Consider the following 25,455-nt stretch of genomic DNA (forward strand, 5'->3'; position numbering starts at 1 on the left):
ACAGTATGGTTTTAGCATAAAAACAGACACATAGATCAATGGAACACAACAGAGGACTCAGAAATAAACCAACACCTATATGGTCATTTAATCTATGACAAAGGAGGCACAGATACACAATGGGGTAAAACAGTTTATTTGACAAATGTTGCTGGGAAAATTGGACAGATACATACAAAAGAAGTGAAACTGGATCACCTCCTTATACCATGTACAAGAATAAACTCAAAATGGACTAAAGACTTACATATAAGACCCAAAACCATAAAATTCCTAAGAAGAAAATATAGGCAATAAACTCTGACATTGCTCTTATTGATATTTTTCCTGATGTATATCCTCAGGCAAGGAGAACAAATGGAAAAAAATAAATAAATGGCACTACATCAAACTAAAAAGGTTTTGTACATCAAAGGAAACCACCAACAAAATGAGTCTACTGAATGGGAGAAGATATTTGCCAATGATACATCTGATAAGGGGTTACGTCCAAAATTTATAAAGAACTCATATAACTCAACACTAAAAAATAATCTAATTTTAAAAAATGGGCAGAGGATCTGAATAGACATTACTCCAAAGAGGACATACCAATGGCTAGCAGACATAGTAAAAGATGCTCAAGGTCACTAATCATCAGAGAAATGCAAATTAAAACTACAATGCCAGAGGGTAACGGGGGCGGGGGGTGGGGAGTGGGAGATGAGGGTAAGGGGGATCGAATATATGGTGATGGAAAGAGAACTGACTCTGGGTGGTGAACACACAATGGGATTTATAGATGATGTAATACAGAATTGTACACCTGAAATCTATGTAATTTTACTAACAATTGTCACCCCAATAAATTTAATTTAAAAAAAAAAAAAAAAAAAAAAACTACAATGAGATATCAAACCTGTTAGAATGGCAATCATCAGTAAATCAACAAAAACAAGTGTTGGTGAGGATGTGGATGAAAGGGATCCCTTGTGCACTGTTGGAGGGATTGCAAAATTGATGCAGCCACTGTGGAAAATGGTCTGGAATTTCCAAAAAAATTAAAATAGAACTACCTTATGTCCCAGCCATTCTATTTCTGGGTATTTAACCAAAGAAATCCAAAACACTAATTCAAAAATGTATATGCACACCTATTTTCATGCAGCACTATTTACAATAGCCAGGATATGGAAGCAACTCAAATGCCCATCAGTAGACAGTTGGATAAAGAAGAAGTGATACCTATATACAATGGAATATTACTCGGCCATGAGAAAGAATGAAATCTTACCATTTGCGACAACATGGATGGACCTTGTGTATTGTGCTAAGTGAAATAAGTCAGACTGAGGAAGACAAATACCATATGGTCTCTTACATGTGGAAACTAAAGAACAAAATAAGCCAACAAACAAAACAGAAACAGGCTCATAGATATGGAGAACAAATCCATGGTTGCCAGAGGGGAGGCAGGGTGGGAGCTGGGTGAAACTGTGAAGGGATTAAGAAATATAAATTGGTAGTTACAAAATAGTCATGGAGGTATAAAGTATAGAATAGAGAATATAGTTGATAATGTTGCAACAACTATGTATAGTGGCAAGGGTGTACTAGACTAATCAGGGGGATCACTGCATAAATTACATAAATGTCTAACCACTATGCTGCACACCTGAAACTAATATAATACTGAATATCAACTGTAACTGAAAAAAAAACTTTTTAAAGTTTTAATTAAAAAAATAAAACCACAATGCGATTATTACCTCACACCAGTCAGAATGGCTATCATCGATAAATCAACAAACACCAAGTGTCATCCAGGATGTGGAGAAAAGGGAACTCTCAAGCACTGTTGGTGGGATTGCAAATTGGTGCAGCCACTGTGAGGAGCTAGAATGACATCTAATCAACCTCACTTCCAGCTCTGTCAAATTAGCAACATGGAGAAAAAAACACTTGAAGCTGTTGGCATACCAAGTCCGTAGCCCATTCTGCTAGTTATCAGCTTCAAAGTTTGTCGCGTCCATCGCAACATTGGCAGTGAGAGAACTGAAGGGGCGGCAAACGGTTAAGAAAGAAACAGAAATCAAGAAAGTTATGAAACAGGGGGCCAAGGTTGAGAGCCCTGAATCGGGCCGCCTTCTGGCTTTTATTGATGTACACACAAGCAAGTAGCATTGTTTTCTCCATGGTCTGTGAGTCTCATACATCATACCAGAAAACTGATTCAAATCAATCACCCTTGCCTGCAAACAGCCAGAATAGAAAGTCCCATGATGTCTTAACAATTATGATATGTGCCTCCCCAGGAACAAATCCTTCATGCTAAAACTTATTGTTAAGAATGGAAGGAGAACTGATGTTATTACATCATTGGCTCACTTCCCAAGCAGGTTGTGGAAAGGAATATAGCCACATAAGTGGAAGCTTTCCTTAGCCGGGGGAAGGTAGGGGCTGTGCCCACCTTTATCAACCCCGTGAGTTCTCCTGGTGGTCCCCACGTGGTTCCGCCCAGCTTGGGGCTCCCATGAGGAATCTTACCCGTCATTGGCTGACCAACCATCTTTTGGGGCCCAAACAGAGAGACATGAAGTGTAAGCACAAAGGTGAAGCAAAGTCCCTGAAAGGAACAGTCTCACAGACTCTTCTTTCTTTAGGGGTAGGCACAAGGGGACAGACGGTTAGGCTGCTGTGTGACAACCAAAGTTCTCTATGAATTATTTCACACATCTTCTCAATGCTATATTGATACCCAATTCATAGCGATTTGTGAGAATTATTCAAGATCATGTATGTAAAAGTCTTTTAACATTGTAATGGTCACCATTATCATGTAAAAGTCAGTACCCCTTTTAATAAACAAATAATGATGATAATTTCTCAAGTTGATATTTAAATATGTGTTCCTTCTGGTTAAATTTTCGGTGTACAAAATTTGTAATAATGTATAATCCTTTATGTTATTATTAATTCTTTGCTTAATTTTTTCATCATTCATACATGCTTTTAAAATGTCTAATTAGGATTAGAGGATGTACAACACTCTTACTGTAGAGCTTTACACTCTGTTAAATAAAAAAATCACTTAAATAGAATTGTTAGACCCACTGCTTTTTAAGCACCATATTCTAATCAAATGACTTGTCTGTTTTTGTACAATGGTCCTAGTGTGTAAACAGTATAGGGTCACGGAGCAGGAAACACTTCAAAAATGCTGGAATCATCCTCCATTGGACTTTTATCCTCGTATAATACTGAGTGATCAGTCTCAATTCAGTCAGGAAAACAGTTACCACCAAGGATTACAGAAATAATTTGTTTCACGTAGGAATTATATGAACATGGGACTAATGAAAACAGTACAGCAGTTCTTGGATGTGAAGTTCTGGAAAGAGGAGATTGGGGGAAGGATAAGAAAATAATTACTAACCACTACAGCCTCATGCACTGATAAGGGAAGAAAAGCTGTATTTCTAGAGAAGTCTGAATACAGTGCCATCTAGTGTGAAAGTGAGAGTGGAGACTTCTGATGAAACATTGCATCTGACCCCCACTGTGTATATACCCTTGAGAAATGAAGCCCATCACAAAAGACCTATTGCTGTATAATTCTGTTAATATCAAATGTCCAGAGGAGGCAAATCCATAGAGACTGAAAGCGGATTAAGGTTACCTAGGGCTTAGGATTCATGAGAAATACTACTAATGGATACTAGGTTTCTTCTGGGAAGGATGGAAATTTCTATCACTAATGTACTGAAAACCATTAAATTGTTCTTTTTGAGTTTGTGAATTGTAAGGTATGTGGCTTATATACCAATAAACCTGTTATTTTTCTTTTAAAAATGAAGGTTATGTAATCTGCAATCATATATATTGCCACCTCTTTCCCCTTCAGCGCCTCTCTGTCCCATTTTACCTTCTCTCACCTGGCATTGGATTGGCTATGCAATTTTTTCATATTCTTGCTAAGAACAATTGAGGTTAACAGACATTTAGTATGGGTTTAGGGGGATATATATTTTTTGGCTTACAATTCCTTTCCTAAATAGTAAATTCTTTTCTAGTTGTCCTAGTGCTGTAATAACTTGCAGGAAGTTTTCTCCTGCTGATTGTGCATCACTATGTGAAGGTGCAAGGCCAGAGGTCACATGTGGGGCCACATCCTAAGGTTCTCAGAACCAGTGCTATGCGAGTAGTAGATGCAAAACAAGGTTTGAAATGTAACGAACCAAAGCTCGTCTGGGCAAACATTTTCCAATTATTAGTTTTGTGACAGTTTAAATAAAAAATTCAGTTCTTATCAAAGCTTGGTTAAAAACGGAAGTTTCCTGTCAGAAACATAGTCAACAATGCAGCACAGACAAGTGTAAATTCACCACATTATTTCTTTCGTAATAGACTGGAACTCACCCTAATTCTGTGTTTATAGTACACAAACTTGTACTAATTCTATGAAGAGCAAGTATGTTTGTATGTGAAGTCAAACAAGTATGTTTTTATTTTCATTCTTCTCAACCAATTGCATTTTGTCTATTGCGCAAGTAAAAATTTCACCATTGCAGCAAAACCATCTACCAAAGAAATGTTCCTAAGACAAGGTTTCTACAACTACCTTTGGGTAAATACTAAGGAGTATGATTGTTGGATTGGCATTCCCACCAACAATAGATGAAAGATCCTGTCGCTCCATTCTTGCCATCGTTTGGAGTTGTCAGTGTGGATTTTGTCCATTCTAATAGGTATGTATTGGTACCTCATTGTTGTTTTATTTTGCAGTTTCTTAATGACATATGTTGAAAATCTTTTCATATGCTTATTTGCTGTCTATATCTCTTCTTTGGTGAGGTGTCTGTTGGGGTCTTAGGCTCAGTTTTGAATTGGGTTATTTGTTATCTTACTGTTAAGTTATTTAAGAGCTCTCTCTATACGTTGGATAATAGTCCTTTATCAGATACATCTTTTGCAAACAATTTCTCCCAGTGTGGCTTGTCTTCTCATTCTCTTGAAGCAGTACTTATTTTTTATTTTTTATTTTTTTTTGGAGCACATATATCCTTTACTTTTATTGATTTATATTTTTAATTAAAGTTTATTGGGGTAACAATTATTAGTAAAGTTACATAGGTTTCAGGTGTACAATTCTGTAATATATCATCTATAAATCCTATTGTGTGTTCACCACCCAGAGTCAGTTCTCCTTCCATCACCATATATTTGATCCCTTTTACCTCATCTACCACCCCCTCCCCCCCTTACCCTCTGGTAACCACTAAACTATTGTCTGTGTCTATGAGTTTTTCTTTCTTCATTTGTTTATCTTGTTCTTTTGTTGTTTTCTGTTTTATACCCACATATCAGTGAAATCATATGTTTCCTGACTATTTCTGTGTGACTTATTTCGCTTACAGAATAATCTCAAGATCCATCCGTGTTGTCGCAAATGGTACTATTTTATCTTTTCTTATGGCAGAATAGTATTTCATTGTGTATATACACCACATCCTCTTTATCCAATCATCTGTCGAGGGACACTATTTTTTAAATATCATGCTGAGGCCAACTTCCTTTAAATTTTTACAAGAATTTAAAAATTTATTGAGTCATGGTCTTGAACAGATTTTGTAAATTATAAACATAATGTAAGCAAAAACAAAAAATAGGAATTTAGGCTATGATATTAGAAGACAATTTAAAATGGCCTATAGTAGGACATTTTAGAAGATATTTCTTAGAAGATAGTCTTCTAGGAAATCTGAAGGTAGGTCATTAAAGGTAGTGGTTAAATGTGCAGCTCACAGAGTCTCATTAATGACCCAGCTTTCTTTTTACTTTATTCACCGACTACATTGTTTTTATTTTCCGAGGCCAGCTCCTCTTGTGTTCCCAAAATGACAGCTGTAGTTCTAGACGTCACACTTCAGTTCACACATTAAGAATAAAAAGGTATATTTTTGAGAGTCCACACCACCTAGATCAAAGTTAAAGGAGAAAAAAATGATAATGTTTTCCAGAAAGACTGTATTGCAAGTGGGTGCAGACGGCCAAGAACATGATTCTGGGTCACTAATATTTTAAAACCGTAAGAGGAGAACAGTCCTGCAGCTAAAACAAAACAAAACAAAACAAAAAACAACAAACAAACAAACAAACAAACAAACAAACGACCTAGAGAGATATGGGAGAAGAATTATTCATGTAGGAAACCAAGACAGAGGTAAAAATGGACATGAATAGAAAGGAGAATTCAGGGACTGTCTTTTGTTACTGATGGCTTAAAATAAGTAATGAAAGTCAATGACTTGGCCTTATCCCTCTGCCCCAATGATCTGGACAGTACTTTTTGCTAAACTCTACAGTTTATCTACAGCCTCTTCTTCAGGAAGAGGCTGCAAAGCAGGAGGAAAGAATCCAAGCTGAAAGGAGAAGACTCCAGACAGCTGAGGAATCCAGCCCCACCAGAGCATATATGCATCTTACTCTAAAGCTAAACATCAGAACTTCCTTTTTGTGTTTATTTTCACTGAAGACAAAAGGAACAAGAAACTATAGAACTTGGGACAATTATCATTTAAAAAGCTATATAATAATTATAATGGACAATTATCATTTAAAAAGCTATATAATAATTATAATGAACTTTTGTATTTAGTTATAAAGTTATGATGCTCCTAATTGGTAAAATGTGCACTTTGATAGTTTAAATGATGATTAGTTCCTTAAAAAGATTATGAATCGTATAATAAGGGACATTTGATCACAACCTTTATTTGGTAGAGATATTGAGCTGGCTCTCTCAGGGAAAATTTTCTCTTGTACCTCAATGCCACCCCTCTAATTTTCCATATTTGTCTAAAGGGGGATAGGAAATGACCTAGGGGGTGTGATTCACAATGGGCTAAGTCAAGTGGGATTTGACCAAAGTTTGAGCTCAGGTGGGCATCACTCCTGCCAAGTGGTCATGTGCTGGCTGCCATCAGAGGGAGTCACCAATGTAAAGACAACTAACCTAGCTTCTCAGTGGAGACAATGTACAGTTCTCAACTGGGTGGAGGTTGCTCAGTCTATGGGCAGTGGTGTGATCCTGGCCATGGCAGTAGATTGTTTGCTTAGAGAGATTCCAAACTGTAAGTAAATAACACTATAACAAAATAGAGGTGCTTCAAAAGATGGAAGGAACAACCAGCATGGAAATTGTGTCATAGGCTGAAGGGCTAAAGAAGGCTTTTCCTTTTTGTTACCCTCACCAAGGGCATAACTTAAATAGGATATTTTATATCATGAAACAATTTACATTGGATTTAATAATTGTGTATTGTGTCTTTATAACCCCTTAGCCTATATATAAATACTATAAGGAATGCTAGATTATGTGCCCCAAAATCTGATGGGGCTCATTTAATTTTATATTTGCATATAGTGCTGAAGTTAAACGATCTCAAATCTTTGCAATCATATATGAAAGCCTACTGATTTTTCTTAAAAACTGTGAATTGTATATCTATATGTTTGTACATATTTTTAACCATAAAAATTTTAAAAGTAACTCTACTACTTTGTTTTTCAGAGTCTTGTGTATTTCCTAATGTGACCTTTTTCCGTAGATTATGCTGTACCTATTAATTACATTTTGTCAACACAAAGTGCTGGTTTTAAGGGCCTTGGAACTGTAATAATGACAAATAGGCAAAATGCAAATCAATTGCTTTTGACAGCCAACTTTAATTGACATGATGCCAAAATCGGAAATTTGAAAATTCCTTAACCTAAAATGAACTAGACTTGAAATGTTTTGGAAATGTATAATAGCACTTCCAATTTTAAAACAGTCTACTCACATGCAATTTTCACCATCTAGAAACAGATGTCACAGGCAACAGAGGAGGCCAGATTATCTCATTATTGTTTTAATTTCACAGACTGGGTCTTGGGACCAGAGGTGAAGATGCTCTCTCCAACTGGCGTCACTTTCATGACACTAAATCTGTTCCTGGGAATGGGGTCAGGGCGAGCTGAGCAAAGACCAAGAGTCTGGGCTGTACCCACAGGTGATGCCTGTGGTCACCGTCAATGAAGTGGTTTGAAGTGAATATACTCAATGACCGGTGGCAGAGGAGATAAGTCACAGTCAGCTGAACCTGTGCTGACGAGGAACAGAAGGAACGTCAGCACTTCTCAGGGAATAACATAAGAGATCCTTTTGTTTTTCATAATTATAAATATGGGAGGCCTTATTTAGCAGAAAGTTATTTTTGTTTTCTAAGTAACCATCCTACAAATTTTCATTTCAGTGGTCTGCTATTCCCCATGAAGTTGCTATTGATGCCACCCAGGCTGAGGAGGGCGGAGTCCCTTATTATTGTTTCCCACATGGCCTTCACTGTTTGGTGGCCTCCCTGCCACTGAGAGTCCTGCCTCTCCACACGGCCCCAGTGAGAAGAGAGAAGGGTGCCTGGTGATCCTGCAATGAGAATCAGAGTCCAGTTTCCTAGTGGACCTTCTCTGGCACCATCCAGGCAGAGGATAGCAGAGCCTTTTTACAGCCTGGAGAGAACAGAAGTCTCAGCTTTTCCTTGCTGTGTGGGAGGCTGGGGGTTGGCCTGCAGATTTTCCTGTGCTGTTTGACTGGAATAAAGTGGTTTTATTGTGCAGAACTTTCTTTGTCTTGGTAGATTGCCTCTTTCATGGTCTTTTGGCTAGAGTAAATGTGCTTTTATAAGGCTTTTTTTTTCAGAACCTATTGATGTTTCTCGGTTGTCAGCTTTTCCAGCACCAAAATGGGACACGTCTAATCTGCCTTCTTCTCTTCATCTTTAAGAGTCTTCTAATATGTGTTATACCCACAATATTCAGGGTTTTTAGTTGCACTTGGTGGGAGGAATAGGGAAAAGTACTACCACTTTATCTTTCCAGAAACAGAAGTCCTCGCTTCAACACTGAATATTTCCAATTTAAGGAAAAATAAAAAGAAACAGGGACAGGGAAAAAGAAAACATCTCTTGACCCCATATCTCAATCAGTTACAACACAATATTTTGCTCCTTTTCAAAGCAATATGTTGATAATTATATCCCGTTCTCTCTGTTTTTAAAAATTATGAAGTATGACACTTACAGAAGAGTACATAAAATGTAAAAAGCACAGGATAAATATAAATATCACTATCAAATGAATACCTAAATTACCCCAGATACAGTAACTGAGCATTCCTAACACTGAGCATCCTAAGGGACATCTTACAACCTCTGACAACCCTGCTAGAGCCAACCAATATCAAAACTTTCACAGTTCTTTTCTAGGATGTTATCATATGATGCCCTAAATAATATAATTTAGTTTGGCCTGCTTTCAAACATAATATAAAGGGAATTACATCGTATGTATTATTTTGTATCTTGTCTCATTTGTTCAATAAGATATTTATAAAATTCAGCTGTTTCATTGTGTGTAGGTGTAAGCTGTATATATCATATTGTACGAAGACAAAAACAGTTTATTCCTTCTATTATTAATTCATATTTGGATTTTCAGGTTTTTCTTGTATGAAATGTTGTTTAGGATATTTTTGCACATACTTATCTATGCACATATGTCTACAATTCCCTTGTATAATAAACCCAGAAGCACCATTCCTAGGCCATGAAGGATGTGTGTCTTCAGTCTTTCTAGGTCAGGGGCAATATCATTCAAAAGTCTCTGCAGCAATTTTCCAACTGACCAGAGAATATGACTGCTTTCCACATCAGAACTTTCAACCTTTGTGAATATGGTGGCTGTGTGCTGGTATCTCATTGAGACATTAATTTGCATTTTTCTCATACAAATCAGGTGGAACAACCTTTTTTATCAAAAGCCAGATACATCTCAGAATAAGTAGAGAAAAAAAACTCGGGGAGACTATGCAACAAAATTATAGTGATTGTTTATATATGCACATATAGATATGTATTTTTATTGTTATGCAAAAGAATATTCATGTTAACTACAAGAGTACTTTTTAAGAAAGATATGGAGAAAGGAAAGGAAAAAATAAGAAATGAATACGTAAAAATTACCAACCCTAATCCCCAAAACCCACAGACCAAGTCAAACAAACAAACAAACAAAAAAAACCCAAACCTCTTTCCTTACAAGGTACCCGGAAAGGCTGTTTAAATATCTCAGTCTACCGTTACTTCGCTCACTTTCATGTCTGCTGTTCTGTATTCATCATAGAGCCAAGGAAACCTAAACCAGCTGTGAGAGGGATGGGCTTGGGTTTTCAAAGCCAGATGTGCAGGAACCGCGCAGATTTGCCACCTGCCTCATCCGGTTTCTTAACTCATTTCTCCAACCTCGGTGAAAACAGGGAAAATCCCCAACCGTTAAAGCCGCAAAAACAACAGCAAAAACTACAGTGTGATCTTTCTATTTTTGTTCTCTTCCCTCCCCGTAACTGTTTGGCTGTAATTTCTGGCTGGATTTTCAGCTTCTAAAGAGAACGGTCGGTATCCTGAGGAGCCAGATGCAGGAGGAGCGCGCAAGGGACTAGGAAGGACAGCTGAGAACTTGTGTCCTGGCTGCAGCTCCCTGGCCACGTAAATTCTCTCCTAAACTTGGTCTTCCATGCACATATCCATTAACTAACTAGATAACTAACTAACTAACCCACTAACAACTACAACAACAGCAGCAGCTGTAACAATACATGCCCAGACCCAGACTCCACACTGGCAGGTGGCAAAGGCACAGGACCACCAGCGAAGGGCCCTGTAGTGGGTGGACAGCGGTGCTTTGCTCTGGGCAGCTCAGCGTCTGAGTTTGGACCCAAGACAGCTGTGGACAGAGCGCACACCGTGTTCCCAGGATGCTCTGCTCCTCCTCAATCGCCCATTCAGGTCTGTGCAAAGATCCCTGCGCAGGAGAAGCAGGAGTGCATCCTACCCTTATTTGCTGGCGGGCTGAAGTCCATTCTTGGACTGAGAGACCAAACCCGGCCCCTTTGCAGAGGTGCTGTGTGAGGTCTTTTCCTTCCCCCTCCTCAGACATTCCTTGACTGCGCCTGCCAGGCATTGGAAAAATAGAGAGAAAAGATGATCTTTACCTTAGGGACAATTTAAATAAAAAATGTGGACTATTGATTTTCATATTACATTCACTATTTCAAAGATACTACAAAGCTGTATTATGTAGAATAATTCAATGACACTCTTCCTAATCTACTATTAATCAGTTGTTAAACACAGCTATATGGTCTAACTATATGGCTCATCATTATGCGCTTTCTAAATGCATGGCTCATGCACAAATAACAACCTGCAGTACTTATTAAACATATGGGTTTAGAGATGTGTTTAACCATCACTCCAGATGATTCTTATGGACAGTACCTTTGGGGCATCTTTGTACATGAGACCTCCTACCACTTGGGGCCCAGGACCGCCTGGATGACTATTCACAGTAACACTACCTTAGGTAGAGTGCTGACAACACTGTGAGAACATACGAATGTTGCTTAGCATTGTCTTAGAGAGAATTAAAGGCACAGTAAATGCTCTTTGGTCTCCATTGCTCGGTGCCATGAAATGACCCATTCATTGAGATGAAAACAATCAAAGTTGAGCTTCTGGGTTTGGACCTAAGAGCTTCACCCAGATGTGGGATTCTTTCAGATCTGGGAAGATCCTCAAACACTGCACCTATAGACAAGAAATGTCCTTTTTGTCCAGTTAAATAAATTAATCTTGGACAAAATATTTCTTTAAGCATGATACAGGTCTTTCTATTTTTTATTTTTTTTTTGCATGTTGAGACAAGCCATGTTCTTTCTCTGTTCTCCCTTCTTTCATGGTCATTCCTCCATCAAAGTCTGCCTCCTGTTTCCACCATTTTACTAAATCTGTCCTCATTGCGGTCACTGATTACCTTCATTTTGTCTCTTTCTCAGAAAACCCTATATACAGTTCAACCACCAACAATCCCTATCCCATTCCCTTGAATAGTTTATTCCCTGCTTATGTTTTTCGAGAACACTTATCATCATCTAACACACATATAAATCCTTGCTGGTTGGTTTTGTTAATTACCTGTCTGACCCTACTAGACTAGACCTCCATGAGGCAGGAATTTGTATCCATTCTCTTCACTTCTGGATACTGAGCACCTAGAACAGTGCAGCATGTGGTAGGTACTCAATAAATATTTGTAAAATTAATGGTGTCTCATTAATGCCTCACCATATTGTCCTGAAAATCTTAGAAACTCTTCTGACCACTTTTCTCATCACCTGCAGGGTTCCATTCTGCCTCTACTTACCCACAAAATGTTAGTTTTCTCAGGACTCCACCATCAGTCCTTTGCTTTTCTCATTCTATTCGTTTTATGCATTTCCTGGGCAAGGTTATCCTAGGCTTCACTTAAAGATCAGTGAGATAATAGGGATAGGCATCTGTACACTAAGCTGCACAGAAATGTACAAATATAAGAAGATATATATATATATATATATATATATGTATATATGTATGTATACACATTTATATTCTACTAGCAGAAAGCTGATATATATGTAAATATATGTGCAATTTGTATGATCATTAGAGATGACTTTGGGATCTCTTATTATACTGAACAGCTCTACTGGGTTACAGGTTACCATGGCATCTGGACTTACCATGATGGTCCCATTTGCATGATGGAAAACCAGGAGGAGCAGCTGATGGTGAATCCCAAAGCGTTAAAGATTCTTGACAAGATCTGTCAGCCTGTGGTAGTGGTGGCCATCGCAGGGTGGTATACAACAGGAAAATACTACCTAATGAACCGCCTGGGAGGACAGAACCATGATGAGTATTGTCCTGTGACAGGAGCTATTTGCTAGGAAGCAGAGATAACACAGGCTGATCACACTTCCTTCAGGGTCATCATAAGAGAGAGCCTAACCCCTCCCACTGAAGAAAATTTCTAATTCTTACCATTAAATTTACAACCTCAATCCTATATGTCCACAAAATCTTATTCTTCTCTCCAGTAAAAAACAAACAAACAAACAAACAAAAAAACAGAATCTAGATCCTATTAAAGATCCCCCACACTTGTTCTCTGGATCCCATCCATTTTCACCTGCTCAGGAGCTCCCTTTCTTTTTCTTGTATACTCTTTGCCCAAACTACAATGTCATTCCCAGCAGCACAAAATTTTAGCTTATTGTGGCTTCTTTTTAAAAAGTGGAAGAAGGAGTGAAGGAAGGGAAGAAGAGAGGGAGGAAGGGGAGGGAAGCAGGGAACCTGTTTTTCTCAAATCTCAAAAGAGCTAAGATTCATTTTTTTGCTCCATTTCATAACAAAATTATACTCCCTTCTCTTTCTGTATTTAGTATTTTCTAATATGTGAATTACAACACAGAGAAGAGTATATAAAACATACATGTACAATAAAGTAAATAAATGTAAAGTGATCACCTGTGTAATCACTGCACAGGTCAAGAAGTACATTACATACACCCAAAAGCCCAAATCACACCTGTCACCCTCACTAGTGCTCACCAGTACTTTTGATTTTCATAGCACTTCTTTCTCTTTGCTTTTTAAAAATTGTTTTACATTCTATGTATTTCTAAAAACAAACAAACAAACAAACAAAAAACAGTGTAATTTGGCCTGCTTTTAAAGTTTATATAAATGGAATTATATTGTATGTGTTCTTTTGCGTATTTGTTTTTCATATCAAGGAGTTTATAACAATCATGCATTTTCTTGTACACATATGTAATTTATTTATTTTTAGTACTATGTAGGGTGCCATTGTTTGAAGATACCACAATTTGTTTCTTTGTTTATTATTAATAAATGTTAATATTATTCCCAGATTTTATTTTTTATGAACTCGGTTATCATAAATATTTTTGCTCTTATATCCTGAAAATCTTAAGCTCTCCCTGCACATTATATTTAGATTTGGAATCGCAAGGTCACAGGATATGTGTGTCTTCAGCCATTCTGATACTATCAAACAGCTTTTCAAACATTATGCACAATTTACATGATTATCAGCCGTATTGAGATTTTTGCATTCTTACCATTTGTTTCCACATTCTGACATTTGTTAATGTCAGACATTTTAGCTTTTGCTGTTCTCATAACTGTATAATCATATACCATATGCCTCACTATAAATATGTTTGAGAACTTTTTCACATATTTATTTGTTGTTCGTATTTCCTGTCTTTTTAAATGCAAAAATTGTATTTCTCCTTTGTTTCCTCTTCTTCCTGACTTTATAAGATCTGAAATTTTACTTCATTTACAGTATTCCCTTTTTATGATCTGTAATTACCATGTAAAATATGAGGAAAAACTAATCAATTTAAAATTTCAGCCCCTTTCCCCATTGTTGCAGCGAATTTAGGATAAGGCTACAGCATTTACTTACTTTAACTGGTTCTGATACTGAGGGGTTTTTTTTTGGGTTTTTTTTGAGAATCAACACCTAAAGACTTGGCTAATTGTACAGTGCTTGAATCAGCACTGATAAGTGTCCCAAGATCCACAAAAAAATATAAAAGTGGTTCTAGGTCTTGTACAACTTCTAAGACTGTGCTAACTACTGATAAGCATTGAGCTTTGCCTTCAATGTTATTGTCTTTATGAAAACAAACAGAATAGTTCAGGTTCAAGGTAGCCAGAATGAAGTGAACGTTCATATTGCTCCCTGATGTGGAGTTTTTTGTTTTTGCTTTTTAACTTGGTTGTTTCTTATGGTTCTTGTTGATTTTTAGGAGAATCTCCCTGTAGTCCTGCAGGACTTTGTCTGTTTAGAACATGTAGCCATTTTTTTCAAATGTATTCATTCCTTTCTGGTTCAGCACCACTAGGGGTTGAACTGCAGCCCACTGACCTCTCAGGTAGGATCCCACACATCTAACTCCCTCTTATCTCTCTCTCTCTTCCCCACCCCACCTTCCCACCCCCATCTATATTTCTTCTTTCTTTCCTTTTGCTTTCCAATCTCCCATTATCTTCTAAGCAAAATATCTTTCTTTTAAGGGAATTTTTGACTTTCAATCAGGGAAGGACTTTTTTTTTTTGGCCAGGCCCGAATAAATTTATAGGTTTTATTTGAGGAATTAAAGAATTCAAAAAAATGAGAGGTAAAATCAGGGAGTTTCAACAATGTGCTTTTTATTTTCTACTCAAGATGACATCAAATAATAAGAAGTCGATTTCCCAGTGGACTCAGTGGCCACTGGAGTCGATCCTGGCTCTAAAATTCTAGAAGCCTTCTAACTATTCCAAGACCTTAATTCCTAATTAATCCTCTATTCCAATGCCACACTAATTTTTATAAATATATTTTCAGTTTTGTTACTGTCCATCTCAAAAACGTAAGTGATTTTTTTATCTAACAAATCCTGTCTACTTAATGAGGCATTCACAGCCTCACGTTGTGGATTACATAACTACATTTCAAGACTCAGTCCTCACTGGTCCCCTTCTAGAAGACTTTCAGCAAAGCTGGCTTAGAGTGACAGCTCAATGCTGTCCTTCCCATGACAATATCTTCTCCATAAGGTGCCCTTCCCTTAATAATGATCCAAATAAAGAAAAAGAGGTGCTACATAAAGACAAGCCACAATCGTAGCGTTCTCTCGGCCCTCTCTCTTATTATAGTTATCAAGTCATGCTTTTTATGTCCTTTTGAGTGTCAGGTAAAAATACACAGGTTAATAGAGTTTACATTAGTCTGTAATGTGATCTGAGACTATAAAGGTATGAGGTGAATAGGGGCACCAAATGTTCTTGAGAAAGTCCATAATATTTGTAAAGGTTGGATTGACTGACCTTGCTGAAATGGAAGCAACCCTTCTCCCTGCTGGGCCTTTGCATTCTTACAAGTTTAACCATGAAGCTCTGGGACAGTCTGGACTATCCACTGTTATTTTATGTTATTTGTTTCTCCCTTGCAGGTTCCCATCTGGGTTCCACAGTGAGGTCTGAAACCAAGGGGATCTGGATGTGGTATATACCCTACCCCTCAAGCCGAACCACACCTAGGTCCTTCTGGGCACTGAGGACCCAGGGAATGTGACAAAGGTAAGGCAGAGTGTTAACAAATCTTCTTCGCCCTTGCCATTTATTTTACCATCTTATTTCAACTTCTATGACTTACTCCTGCAGACAGCAAATGCAAGTTGTGAATGTGGTTAAATTCTCTTGCCATGAACTTATTTCCTGAGAGGAAAAATATCCTGGTACGTTAGGACAAGATTTTCATCTTAATTTTAACACTGGTATTCATGACACAATTTAATAAATATGTATTGAGATTACAGCTATGGCAAATTATTTTTCCCCTGTAACTCGTTGTCATGGCTGAGAAGGGGACACAGGGCAAAAGATGTTTAGAAATGTAAGTTTTTGTGTGCGATCTGGAAATTGTGGTGTAGATCACTTTTTCCCTAGCTAAGTTCCCAGTTCTATTACTCAGCTAACAGAGCTAATCAGAGCAAAACCCACCTCCATACCTGATGAAGTATAAGACTCCATTGAATTTTTAAAAATTTCTTTCCAGAATTTGTTTGGACTACCTGGATATCACCCTGCAGCTGAAGATAAATGGACACAACATCATTGAAGAATGAGTGCCTGGTAGATGCCTTGAAGGTGATTCCAGGAATCAGAATATGGCGTGGGTGGTGGAGGGTTCAGAAGTGGGTGGGGTCAACTGAGTACCATCATTCAGCACTTGAGTTCAAATTTTGTTTGAGCCTGGACTAAGATCCATGCTAATAGTGGGATAGTTGAATGGCAATCGATATTTGTGGGTTGTTACTTTCAAAACTCTTCCACTGGAGTAAACTCACTGAAGAAATTTGTATTACTCAGGGTTCTCCAGGGAAGTTTCCTTTTACTCACCTTTATTGTCCTTTGCCTCAGTTCTGATCTCTTCCTGATCTATAAATAGCTAAAATTTCATGTCAACATTCTTAGTTGACTATTTTATATTCTGTTTGCTGGGCATGTGTATTGGGGAAATTTGATGAGTATGCAGGACTTTTTCCTGCTACTTCATCTTCATCCACGTTGAAATTTAAACATAAGTTGTCATCTGTTGTAATAGTTTATATGCATCCCCAGGTTCCAAACAGAAAACCTCTCACACACTTGAAAATGAATAAATAATTATTGACTTAAAAAAAATTATTTATTTATTTATTTATTTATTTATTTATTTATTTATTTATTTATTTTATTAGTTTCAGGTGCACAAGACAAAGTAATACTTAGACGTTTATCATTTGTATCCCTCACACTGTGTGAACCCCCCTCCCCCCATCCACTATCCCTCTGACATCACACAGAGCCCTTACATTTCCACTGTCTCTATTCCTAATGCTGTACTCCGCTTCTTGTATGTATATACCTACATATAAATACATATATATGTATATATAAAATTATAGTTGACATTCATTATTGTTCAGCTTCAGGTGTACAGTGCAGTGATCAGGCATCTACATCATCCCTGAGGTGGTCTCCCAAATGGTACACATGTCCATCGGATACCCTACAACATCTTTACAACATTATTGATTACATTCCCCAAATTAATTTTCAAAACCCCGTGGCCATCTTGTGGTTACCGACTGTTTTCTTTTTCTTTTTTTTTTTTAAATTTTATTTTATGAAATTTATTGGGGTGACAATTGTTAGTAAAATTACATACATTTCAGGTGTACAATTCTGTATTACATCATCTATAAATCCCATTGTGTGTTCATCACCCAGAGTCAGTTCTCCTTCCATCATCATATATTCGATCCCCCTTACCCTCATCTCCCACCCCCCACCGCCCACCCCCTTTACCCTCTGGCAACCACTAAACTATTGTCTGTGTCTATGAGTTTCTGTTTCTCATTTGTTTATCTTGTTCTTTTGTTGTTTTTGGTTTATATACCACATATCAGTGAAATCACATGGTTCTCTGCTTTTTCTATATGACTTATTTCGCTCAGCATTACTTTCTCAAGATCCATCCATGTTGTCACAAATGTTCCTATATCATCTTTTCTTACCGCCGAATAGTATTCCATTGTGTATATATACCACAACTTCTTTATCTATTCATCTATCGAAGGACATTTTGGTTGTTTCCATGTCTTGGCCACTGTAAACAAAGCTGCAATGAACATTGGAGCACACGTGTCTTTATGTATAAATGTTTTCAGATTTTTTGGGTAGATACCCAGGAGAGGGATTGCTGGGTCATATGGCAATTCTATTCGTAATTTTTGAGGAACCTCCACACTGCCTTCCATAACGGCTGCACCAGTCTGCATTCCCACCAACAGTGTATGAGGGTTCCTTTTTCTCCACAGCCTCTCCAACACTTGTTACTATTTGTCTTGTTGATGATAGCCATTCTGACTGGGGTGAGGTGATATCTCATTGTGGTTTTGATTTGCATTTCTCTGATGATTAGTGATGTTGAGCATTTTTTCATATGTCTATTTGCCATTTGTATGTCCTCTTTGGAGAAATGTCTCTTCAAGTCCTCTGCCCATTTTTCAATTGGGTTGTGTGGTTTTTTTTTTGTTGAGTTGCATGAGTTCCTTGTATATTTTGGATATTAGCCCCTTATCGGAGGCACTGTTTGCAAAAATCTTCTCCCATTCAGTTGGTGGCCTCTTTATTTTGTCAATGGTTTCTTTTGCTGTGCAGAAGCTTTTAAGTTTCATATAGTCCCATTCATTTATTTTAGCTTTTACTTCCATTGCCTTTGGAGTCAAGTTCATAAAATGCTCTTTGAACCCAAGGTCCATAAGTTTAGTACCTATGTTTTCTTCTATGCAGTTTATTGTGTCAGGTCTTATGCTTAAGTCTTTGATCCATTTTGAATTAACTTTGGTACATGGTGACAAATAGCAGTCCAGTTTCATTCTTTTGCACGTGGCTATCCAATTCTCCCAGCACCATTTATTGAAGAGGCTGTCTTTGCTCCATTGTATGTTTTTAGCTTCTTTGTCAAAAATTATCTGTCCATATTTATGTGGTTTTATTTCTGGGTTCTCCATTCTATTCCATTGGTCTATGTGTCTGTTTTTCTGCCAATACCATGCTGTTTTGATTATTGTAGCCCTGTAGTACAAGCCAAAGTCAGGAAGTGTGATACCTCCATTATTGTTCTTTTTCTTAAGATTGCTTTGGCTATTCGGGGTCTTTTGTGGTTCCAAACAAATCTGATGATTTTTTGTTCTATTTCTTTAAAATATGCCATAGGGATTTTGATGGGTATTGCATTGAATCTGTATATTGCTTTGGGTAATATGGCCATTTTAACTATGTTGATTCTTCCAATCCATGAGCACAGAATGTCTTTCCATTTCTTTGTGTCTTCTTCAATTTCTTTCAAAAATGTCTTATAGTTTTCAGCATATAGGTCTTTCACATCCTTGGTTAAGTTTATTCCTAGGTATTTTATTCTTTTTGCTGCAATTGCAAAAGGAATTGTTTTTTGTATTTCTTTTTCTGAGATTTCATTGTTAGTATATAGGAAGGCAATGGACTTTTGTGCATTGATTTTGCAGCCAGCAACTTTACTGTTTCTAATAGCTTTTTGGTGGAGTCTTTAGGGTTTTCTATATATAGCATCATGTCATCTGCAAAGAGTGATAATTTAACTTCTTCATTCCCAATTTGGATGCCTTTTATTTCTTTCTCTTGCCTGATTGCTCTGGCAAGGACTTCCAACACTATGTTGAAAAGCAGAGGTGATAGGGGACATCCCTGTCGTGTTCCTGAACGTAGAGCAAAGGGCTTCAGTTTTTCTCCATTAATTATGAGATTAGCAGAGGGCTTGTCATATATGGCCTTTATTATGTTAAGGTATTTTCCTTCTATACCCATTTTATTAAGTGTTTTAATCATAAATGGATGTTGTATCTTGTCAAATGCTTTTTCTGCATCAATTGATATAATCATATGATTTTTGTCCTTTATTTTGTTTATGTGATGTATCACATTGATGGATTTTCGTATGTTGAACCATCCTTGTGCCCCGGGGATGAACCCCACTTGGTCGTGATGAATAATCTTTTTAATGCATTGCTGTATTCGATTTGCTAGAATTTTATTTAGGATTTTTGCATCAGTATTCCTCAGAAATACTGGTCTGTAGTTTTCTGTTTTTGTGCTTTCCTTACCAGGTTTTGGTATAAGGTGATGTTGGCCTCATAAAATGAGTTAGGGAGTACTGTCTCTTCTTCAATTTTTTGGAAGAGTTTGAGCAGGATTGGTATTAGATCCTCTTTGAAGGTTTGGTAGAATTCACTAGTGAAGCCATCTGGTCCCGGACTTTTGCTTTTGGGAAGGTTTTGGATGACTGATTCAATTTCATTACCGGTGATCGGTCTGTTTAGATTTTCCAGTTCTTCATGGTTCAGCCTTGGAAGGCTATATGTTTCTAAGAACTTGTCCATTTCTTCTAGGTTGTTGAATTTGGTGGCATATAGTCCTTCATAGTATTCTTGGATGATCCTTTGTATTTCTGTGTTGTCCGTGATAACTTCCCCTTATACGTCTCTGATTTTGTTAATTAGTGTCTTCTCTCTTTTTATCTTAGTAAGTCTAGCCATAGGTTTGTCAATTTTGTTAATCTTTTCAAAGAACCAGCTCTTTGTCACATTAATTTTTTCTATTGTCTTTTTGTTCTCTATTTCATTTAGTTCTGCTCTAATTTTTGTTATTTCCTTTCTTCTGCTGACCTTGGGTTTTACTTGTTCTTCTTTTTCTAGTTCTTTAAGGTGTAACATGAGGTTATTTATTTGGGAGTTTTCTTGTTTCTTGAGATAGGCCTGTAATGAGATAAATTTCCCTCTTAAAACTGCTTTCGCTGCATCCCAAAAATTTTGGTAGGATGTATTTTCATTGTCATTTGTTTCTATGTATCTTTTGATCTCTCCTCTAATTTCTTCTTTGACCCAGTCCTTCTTTAAAAGTATGTTGTTTAATCTCCATGTATTTGTGTTTTTCCGCTTTCTTTTTACAGTTGATATCCAATTTCAAAGCCTTGTGATCAGAGAATATGCATGGTATGATTTCAATCTTCTTAAATTTGTTGAGACTGATTTTATGTCCCAATATATGGTCTATCCTTGAGAATGTTCCATGTACACTAGAAAAGAATGTATAGTCTGATGTTTTAGGATGAAGTGCTCTATAAATGTCAATTATGTCCATTTCATCTAATGTGTCATTTAGGGCTGCTATTTCGTTATTTATTTTCTGTTTGGATGATCTATCCATAGCTGTCAATGATGTATTTAAGTCCCCTAGTATAATTGTGTTTTGGTCAATTTCTCCCTTTAGTTCTGTTAGTAGTTGCTTGGTGTATTTCAGTCCTCCCTGATTGGGGGCATAAATATTGATGACTGTTATGTCTTCTTGTTGTACAGTCCCCTTCACCATTATGAAATGTCCATCTTTGTCTCTTATTATCTTTTTCACCCTGAAGTCTGTTTCATCTGATATCATTATGGCTTCACCTGATTTTCTCTGGGTACCATTTGCCATGAATGTCACTTTCCACCCTTTCACTTTGAATCTCTGCTAGTCCTTGTAGCTGAGATGTGTCTCTTGGAGACAACAAATGGTTGGGTTTAGTTTTTTGATCCAATCTGCTATTCTGTGATTTTTAATGGTGAGTTCAGTCCATTTACATTGAGGGTGATTATTGATATGTGAGGCTTTCCTGTCATTCTATCTTTAGTTTTCCGGTAAGGCTGTGTCTCCATTGTTTCTTTGCCTTTTTGTTGTTGTCTATTATTTCTGTGTGGTGGTATTCTATGATGTTTCCCTCTGTTTCTTCTTTTATTTCAGTATATATTTCAGTTCTGGATTTATTTTGAGTGGTTACCTTTAAGTTTATGTAAAAGAAAGTTTGATATTTAGAGTATTCCATTTTCTTCAGCACATTTCCTTTCTCCATTCCCGTATTCCGGTTCAGGCCTTTACTCTCCCCCTTTTTGAGTTTTGGTTGCCACAAATTGTCCCTGTTGATGGTGGTCGAATAGCCTCCTTTAGTATTTCTTGTAGTGCAGGTCGTGTATTAGAGAATTCCCTCAGCTTCTGTATGTCTGGAAAGGTCTTTATTCCTCCTTCATATCTAAAGGATATCTTTGCTGGATATATTATTCTTGGCTCATGATTTCTCTCTTTCAATAGTTTGAATATTTGGTTCCACTCCCTCCTGGCTTGTAGAGTTTCTGCTGAAAAATCTGCTGATAATCTAATGGGCTTTCCTTTGTAAGTTACCGTCTTTTCCCTGGCTGCCTTGAGGATTCTTTCTTTGTCGTTGATTTTAGACAGCTTCAATACAATGTGCCTTGGAGAAGGCCTGTTGGGATTGAGGTAACTAGGTGTTCTATTTGCTTCTTGGATTCGAGGGTCCAGTTCTGTCCACAAATTTGGGAAGTTCTCATTGACAATTTGTTTGAATATATTCTCTGTTCCCTTCTCTCTTTCTTCTCCTTCTGGTATGCCCATTATTCTTATATTGCTCTTTCTGATGGAGTCAGAAAGTTCTTGTAGAGTTCTTTCATTTCTTTTAAGTCTCAAGTCTCTTTCTTCTTCTATCTGTGTCATTTCCAGGTTTCTGTCTTCGATGTCACTGATTCTTTCCTCCATCTGGTCAACTCTACTACCTAAGCTGGTTATTTCATTCTTAATTTCTTCTATTGAGTTCTTAATCTCCAGAAATTCTATTTGGTTCTTTTTTAAAATTTCAATCTCTTTCATAAAATGCTCATGCTGTTCTTTGATTGTGTTTCTGAGTTCATTTAACTGCCTATCTGTGTTTTCTTGTATCTCGTTGAGTTTTTTCAGAACTGCAATCTTGAATTCTCTGTCATTTAAGTCACATATTTCTGTATCTTTAAGTGCCTTCTCTGGAGATTTTTCACTTTCTTTCTGAGCTATCTTGTTGCCTTGGTTATTCATGGCGATTACTGGTTTACTATTTCTCTTCCTAGACATCTACAGGAGTCACTTCTGCAACAGGTTGATAGGAAGAGGTCTTTCTTTTGTTCTCCAGTACTTGTTGGTAGAATGTTTTATTTTTTTCTCCAACTGAAGCTTATTTTTCTTCTCCCACATGGTAGTGCTATGTTTTCTCTGCACTATTCCAGCTTCTCACACAATGGGAGGACTCCCTGGGAGACGGGCTTCTCCTTTGTTAATAGTTCATCTAGGTCACAGGGCGCAGTGTCCTTGTGGGTATGCGGAGAGCTTTTGATGTTCCAAAGCTCTTCCAGCTCCTGATTCAGAGCCCGTATGTTTCAGCAGTTCTGTTTACTCCTGCAGGCATCTGCCCAGGTAGGTGGGGCCAGGGGCGGGGTGAGTTGTGAGAGGTGGCCCAGAGCAATGGCGGCGACCACCACCACAACCGGTCCTGCTTCCACAGCTCCCTCTCCTTTGCCGGAACTAGTTGGGCTGTGAATTTGTGTCTGCGGTCCACAGTTCTCAAAACAGCAAATTTTCTGTTGTTTTGATCTGACACTGCTACTGTTTTGCTTCTAGCACCGGGCAGGTGGGGGCAGGGCGAGCTCTGGGAGGAGAGGGAGGGGGCGGCTAGTCTCAGTGCCTAAGGCTTCCATTCTCTGCTCGGCAGTGCGGGCTTAAACCACCGTTTTCAGCCTTTTTCCCTCAGTCTTTTCTCCGAGGTCTTTGCCGTGAGCGTTGGGTTCAGCCGTGTTATATGCTGTCCCCTCAGCCCTGTGGAGCCCTGGCGGAGCCCTAGCAGTCCGAGTTCTTCCCTCACTCGCAGCTGCCGTAGTTCCGGGAAGCAGCGAGCTTGGCGCACTGAGCTAGGTCTGCTTCCTGCACCCGCGCAGCTCCGTCTCCGCCCACTTCCCCCTTTCCTCCTCCCTCCACTCGTGCGAATCTCCCACCTGTAGGTGATTTCAGTCAGTAGTGGGCCTCTTCGTCTTGCCTGTCTGCTGTGCAGGAAGTCCTTTGTGGAGTTTTTGTTGTTCGATTCTTTGTAAATTCCAGGGGAGCTTTACAGAGGCTCACCTCACGCCGCTATTTTTCCGGAAATCCTACCGACTGTTTTCTAATCCGCTCACCTTCCCCCTTATCCCCACCCCCCCGTCCATCTAGCAACCCTCAGTTTTTGCTCTATGTCTCCAAAACTGTTTCTGATTAGTTCATTCACTTATTCTTTTCTTTAGATTCCGCATATAAGTGAGATCATATGGTATTTGTCTTTCTCTGTCTGACTTATTTCACTTAACATAATGTTTTCTAGGTCCAACCATGTTGTCTCAAATGGTGAGATTTCTTTCTTCTTTATGGCTGTGTAATACTCTATTGTATAAATGCACCACAGTTTCTTAATCCAGTCATCTACCGATGGGCATTTCTGTTGTTTCCATGTCTTGGCTATTGTGTATAGTGCTGCAATAAATATAGGAGTGAATAAAGATTTTTGAATTGGAATTTTGGATTTCTCCAGATAGATACCTAGGAGTGGAATTGCTGGGTCATAAGGTAGTTCCATTTTCAGATTTTTGAGATAACTCCATACAGTTTTCCATAGTGGCTGCACCAATCTGCAATCCCACCAACAGTGCACAAGCGTTCCCTTTTCTCCACATCCATGTCAGCACTTGTTGTTTGTTGATTTATTGATGATAGCCATTTTGACTGGGGTGTGATGGCATCTCATTGTGGTTTTTATTTGCATTTCTCTGATGGTTAGTGAGGTTGAGCATTTCTTCATATGTCTGTTTGCCATCTGTATGTCCTTTTTAGAAAAATGTCTCTTCATGTCATCTGCCCATTTTTTAATTGGGTTGTTTGTTTTTTGGAGTTGAACTGAGTGAGTTTTTTTATAAATATGTGATGTTAACCCCTTATCAGATATATCACTGGCAAATATCTTTTCCCATTCAGTAGGATCCCTTTTTGTTTTATTGATGGTTTCCTTTGAAAAAACTTTTTAGTTTGATGTAATTCCACATGTTTATTTTTTCTCTTACTTCCTTCGCATGAGGGGATATATCAGTAAAAATCTTACTCAGGGTAAAGTCTGTGAAGTTTTTTCCTATATTTTCTTCTAGGAATTTTATGGTTTCAGATCTTACATTTAAGTCTTTAAGCCATTTTGAATTTATTTTTGCATATGGTGTAAGGAGGTGGTCCAGCTTCATTTTTTTGCATGTGTCTGTCCAGGTTTCCCAGCACAATTTATTGAATAGACCGTCTTTACCCTACCGTACAGTCTTGCTTCCATTGTCGTAGATTAAATGGCCATATAGGCATGGACTTATTTCTGGACTTTCTATTCTGTTCCATTGATATATGTGTCTGTTTTTATGCCAGTACCATTCTGTTTTGATTACTATAGCCTTGTAGTATAATTTGATGTCAGGTATTGTTATAACTCCCACTTTGTTCTTATTTCTCAAGATTGCTGAGGGTATCCGGGGTCTTT

General features: G+C 37.8%; 1 protein-coding gene across 1 annotated transcript in view; it reads left to right on the plus strand.

The window, feature by feature from the left end:
• Positions 1–12,620: 12,620 nt before the first annotated feature.
• The window catches only part of LOC109439374 (guanylate-binding protein 2), a 43,614-nt gene continuing 30,779 nt past the window's right edge, over positions 12,621–25,455 (plus strand). Inside the window, 4 exon segments of the mRNA XM_074335100.1 lie at positions 12,621–12,642; positions 12,645–12,808; positions 15,928–15,994; positions 15,997–16,065. Coding sequence (XP_074191201.1) covers positions 12,621–12,642; positions 12,645–12,808; positions 15,928–15,994; positions 15,997–16,065 — 322 coding nt within the window.

The sequence above is a fragment of the Rhinolophus sinicus genome, linkage group LG06 (assembly GCF_036562045.2).
Source record: "Rhinolophus sinicus isolate RSC01 linkage group LG06, ASM3656204v1, whole genome shotgun sequence".
Classification (NCBI taxonomy): domain Eukaryota; kingdom Metazoa; phylum Chordata; class Mammalia; order Chiroptera; family Rhinolophidae; genus Rhinolophus; species Rhinolophus sinicus.